Here is a 4,691-nt window from a genome sequence, read left to right as displayed (position 1 = left end):
TATCATTATCTTATTTTTATTTATCTATTTTATTTCCCCCCCTCCATTCCCTATTAAGATAGGAGAGGGTGTTTTGTTAATAAGAGTTTTTTGTTTTGTTCATAAGAGTTCTATTAAGAGTGTGTTTTTGAAACTTCCTATAATATGTCTTTTCCTCCTGTTTCTACTGCGTTGTAACAACAAAATTTCCCCTTGTGTGGACATTAAAGGATTATCTTATCTTATCTTATCTTACTAATAATGTTTTGTTTATTTCATTTTTGGTACAGAATTCATCTCCATATCATCAGAACATCATATTCTTTCCATTTATTTTCTTAGCAGCTTCTAACTATTGGCCAAAGCTCGTGTCGGACACAAAACACTTTCCAAAGACCAAACAAGAGAATTATGCAAAATATGTTTTACTTACACAGCACGTACAAACAATATGAGGACACCAGAATAAATAAATACAAAAAACATAATTTATTTCTATATCTCATGTGTGAAAACTGTAACATCCTTGGTAAAGTCTTGACCCAGTCAGGGCAGGAGTCCCAGGGTCCCAAGGGCTCCACACGCTCGTGTCGGGGCCTCTGCAGAGAAAACATCAGGATGAACTCATTTTCACTCTTTCATTCATGCATCTGATGACTGATTTTTTGGTTCATTTGGAAATTAAATAGTTGAAATATATGTAATCAATCCACATTATAGTTTGAATTAATGATTTTATATGGTTGATTGAAAATAAAAATGAAAATATAACATTTGGGTTCAAAGATAGGACTGTTTTGTGATATTTTGGTCAATAATATCTGTGCAGTGTGAAATGTAAAATGTAATACAACGTAAATGTAGTACATTGTATTACATTTTAAACACCTGATGCAGACGTTTACAAATGAAGAATTCATTTGTAAAAATGTTGAGGGTTTACATTATACTCTTTATCTCGCAGTGTTTTTAAAAACAAAGAATTTTAGTGCAATTGAAATATTATTACAGCGCTTCTTGACATTTAATTATAATGTTATTAATGATCAGGATCCTGTGATCGGGATTTTTTGTGTTATTTATTTAATGACTCCAGAACTTTTGGTAAAGAAAAGTGACTATTGTAAGAGGAAAAACAAGTAAACAGCTTCAACCTTTTGGGGGAACATAACCCTAACCCATATTTATTCAGGCTTGGTAACTACTTAATGAGTCCCCTGACTCCTAATGCCTTCTTAAGTAGTTACTAAGCATGAATGATGATAAACCATTTGTTTGTTATGAATGAAGTCTTTATTCATGCTTTATTAAGGTTAACTAAGGTGTAGTTATTATAAAGTGGTTCCAAATTGTTGTATGGAAAAAGGTGGCCCTACATTTTAGGTGAACTGAATTTGTTTCTTTTCTTTTTGTTTTTGAGTATGTGCAGTATGAGTGCATTTGGGGTTGTACCTGCGTCTTTGGCCCTCAGGAGCCCTGTTTGTCTCTCAGCAGCCCAGGCCGCTGAAGGATCCGATGCGCTCGAGCCGGACCCCGAAGCAGCTGCGCAGGTTGCCCTTCTTGTAGCGACTCCACGAGCGTTTGGAGGTCCTCATCAGGTCTTTGAGCAGCCGACTCAGGGCGTTCTCTTTGTCTGCCAGCGCTGAGTTACTGGGGTCCTCCTCCCAGGGGCCTTCCTCTGGAGCCCCGTACACAGCTTTGAGCATGTCTGCGCCCAGCAGCTCTTCTGGCCCCTGGAGTGGCAGCAGCTCTTCCTGCAGCTGCTGCTTCAGACTCTGCACACGATCAGAAAGTCACAAAAACATTTATATGTGATTCAACTTCAATTTCAGCTTCATGGTTCCACCGCCGTCAGAACTCATGAGATGAGATTATACTGTCCAGAACTCTGAGTCAAGTAAGAACGTTTGTCTTGGACGGACAAAGAACTGCTATACACGCAAGCACACACACACACACACACACACACACACACACACACACGCACACGCACACGCAGATAGATTCATTTTAAATCCAAAACCATTGCTCTGGAATGGATCAATATAAAACAATTACATGTATTGAAGATAAACTATTCATTCTTTATCACCTCTGTTTTCAGGTCCTCCTAATTATTGAGTCAATGCGAATATAAAAAACTCTTTGAGATATCAACTTGAAACATTTTCGAGCCAATGTTTTTAATCATGTAATGCTTTCATATATTAATGAGTCAGTTTATTTTTGAAATTTGCCAAAATCGCACATAATGTGAGACATAAAAATATGAAACATGTTTTAAACCAGGTTTCAATTTCTTGCTTCATTTTGCTGGTGTAAGAGATTAAAAAAAAGGAAAAAGAAAAAACACAGTGGGGATTTTGAATATTGTACTTGAGTAAACCAGATCATCATGAAAATTGGCGGAAAAAAATCTAATTAGAATTGAACAAATCCTTCACCACAATCCATGAAAATCTGCCAAAATTGTAATGTTTGGTGTGTGTCGTAACTACTCCAAGAGTGGATTTTTATGTCACATATGTGAAAAATGCCATATAGATATATGGCCATGGCTACAGAGCCGCGGCGCGGTCAAATAGCCTCATGGCTAACCCTAAACCCTAACCTTAACCCTAACCCTAACCCTAACCTTAACCCTAACCCTAACCCTAACCTTAACCCTAACCCTAACCCTAACCTTAACCCTAACCCAGCGCGATCAAATAACCTAGCAGTTTCGGCCGCACGCCGCGGATCTGTTGACACTCCCATAGATATATATTGAAACATAATTAAACAGATTAAAGTGAAGATTGTAAAATGTAAAATGGTTTACAGAGCAAACAGACCAAAAAGAAACAAAAGTGAAACAGAGTTGAGCGTGTGGAGTCTGACCTGGGTGAGTGCGGGTGTGGCGGAGGCGGGCAACAGCAGGAGCAGTGCAGACAGCGAGCAGACGACCAGGAGCAGGCCCATGATGATGACAGGAGTGTGCGGCAGGAACCAGTGAGCTGGAGCAGACAGGTGCTGCCTTTATACGCACCTGCCCCTCTGACATCACAGCTCAGTGCTTAACGACGTGTGACGGGCAGCTAATGAGCGCCGCTGGCCCCCGCACAGGCCGGACACAAACGCGCACACACACAGTCAGTGTGCGTCCTCTTCACCTCTGATTGTCCTCGTGGGGTGTCGTTACCTGGATGAATTGTGGTTCACGGTAAAGTGATAAGGTTGTATCTACTGGAGGATCCGGCCCCGCAGTCTGACATGGGGGCCCTCCACATTTGAGGCAGGACAAAGGTCAATGTGCCGCTTACCTCCACCTCCGCACTGAGAGGCTAATGGCTCACTTAACTGCACCCCGAGGGGGCAGGGCCCTAGGAACACTCCGCTGAGGGGCTATTTTCATATTTCATGGAAAGGTTTCTGTGAATGTGAAAGATTTGCAATTGATGTTTTTAAGATTCAGTTTGTTAGTCTTTTTATTTGGTCAGTGCATGTTAATGAACATACATGAAATACAAGCTGTAAACACGCCGGATTGTAGCCATAGGCTCATTTCCATCCGTTCTGCTCCATTCACAACACACTCTCTTTCATCCACCATCATACTAGTGTACATGTCTTTAGTGGGAGGGGAAACTGGATTACCCAGGAATATTCCAGGAATGTTAACTGTTAGAGAGCGATGTTTACGATGTATACCACTGCATTTGTTGGCACTATATTGTTGTGGCCACGGTTACGTGCTGTTTAAAATAATAAAGACGGAGCCTCTTGCCTCTCCCTATGAAACAGAGCGTCTGGGCTTTATGGTTGCCGATTATGAAAGACACACATGCCTCCTGTCTTACGTATTGCTAACTTGGTGTGCCACTGGTAGTATTCTGTAAGGATGTCTACACAATCAGAAGGCATGGGGGAGAGTTCCCGCACACAAGCAGAGCGACCCGCAGCAGAGCGACCCGCAGCAGAGCGACCCGCAGCAGAGCGACCCGCAGCAGAGCGACCCGCAGCAGAGCGACCCGCAGCAGAGCGACCCGCAGTAGAGCGACCCGCAGCAGCAGACTCAACATCAACACTTAAGAGAAAAGGAGTTCCTCTGGATTTGGGTTGGCATCAATATATATGTGACAATGTCTTTACGGATACATAATCAAACACTCAGACATTCATGTTGGCTTGCTCTCTTCAGCGCTCGAAGCTAAGATAACCTGGTTAGTACTTACTAGGGAGACCGCTGGAATGCCAGGTGCAAATGTAGTGCATAGTGTCATTGTGTTGGGCCCCTAGTGTCTTCAGCAAGACACTTCACTCATGTATGTTTATTAACATGCACTGTCCTCACCAATTAAACTAATAATCATAATCATTTCTCTGAAATACACTTAAGGTACCATTTTAAAAACTACACGGTGATCGCTGCAGTCTTCCATCTCTGCAGGACCTGTACGTCTCCAGGGCTCTGGGACGAACAGGTCGGATCACAGCCGACCCTTCTCACCCTGGACATGGACTATTTGAGCCACTCCCCTCAGGCAGGAGGCCACTCCCCTCAGGCAGGAGGCCACTCCCCTCAGGCAAGAGGCTACGGTCCATCCGGAACAGAACCTCCAACCACAAGAACAGTTTCTTTCCCTCTGCCGTTGGACTCATGAACACTTCTTAACACCTGTCACTTTAAATATTATTTCATTCATTCACTCACTGCACTGTTCAGTTTTTGC

At 42.5% G+C, this 4,691-nt stretch overlaps 1 protein-coding gene across 2 annotated transcripts; it reads right to left on the bottom strand.

The window, feature by feature from the left end:
- Positions 1-1,444: 1,444 nt before the first annotated feature.
- Positions 1,445-3,033, bottom strand: nppal (natriuretic peptide A-like). Of its 2 annotated transcripts, none has more exons than XM_072448529.1 (2): positions 2,860-3,033; positions 1,445-1,739 (listed from the first exon to the last, which is right to left on the bottom strand). In XM_072448529.1, exons 1-2 carry the CDS (start codon positions 2,938-2,940, stop codon positions 1,467-1,469), a joined length of 354 nt encoding a protein of 117 aa, XP_072304630.1. In that variant the 5' UTR covers positions 2,941-3,033; the 3' UTR covers positions 1,445-1,466. The 2 variants fall into 2 exon arrangements, with proteins under 2 accessions (XP_072304630.1, XP_072304628.1); XM_072448527.1 differs by having other exon boundaries at positions 1,445-1,754; positions 2,860-3,021.
- Positions 3,034-4,691: the final 1,658 nt, after the last annotated feature.

This window comes from Eucyclogobius newberryi, unplaced genomic scaffold (assembly GCF_026437365.1).
Source record: "Eucyclogobius newberryi isolate DKJ021-1_F unplaced genomic scaffold, fEucNew1.0.hap1 SCAF_17, whole genome shotgun sequence".
NCBI classification, from domain to species: domain Eukaryota; kingdom Metazoa; phylum Chordata; class Actinopteri; order Gobiiformes; family Gobiidae; genus Eucyclogobius; species Eucyclogobius newberryi.
This window is presented reverse-complemented; position numbering and strand designations above follow the sequence as displayed.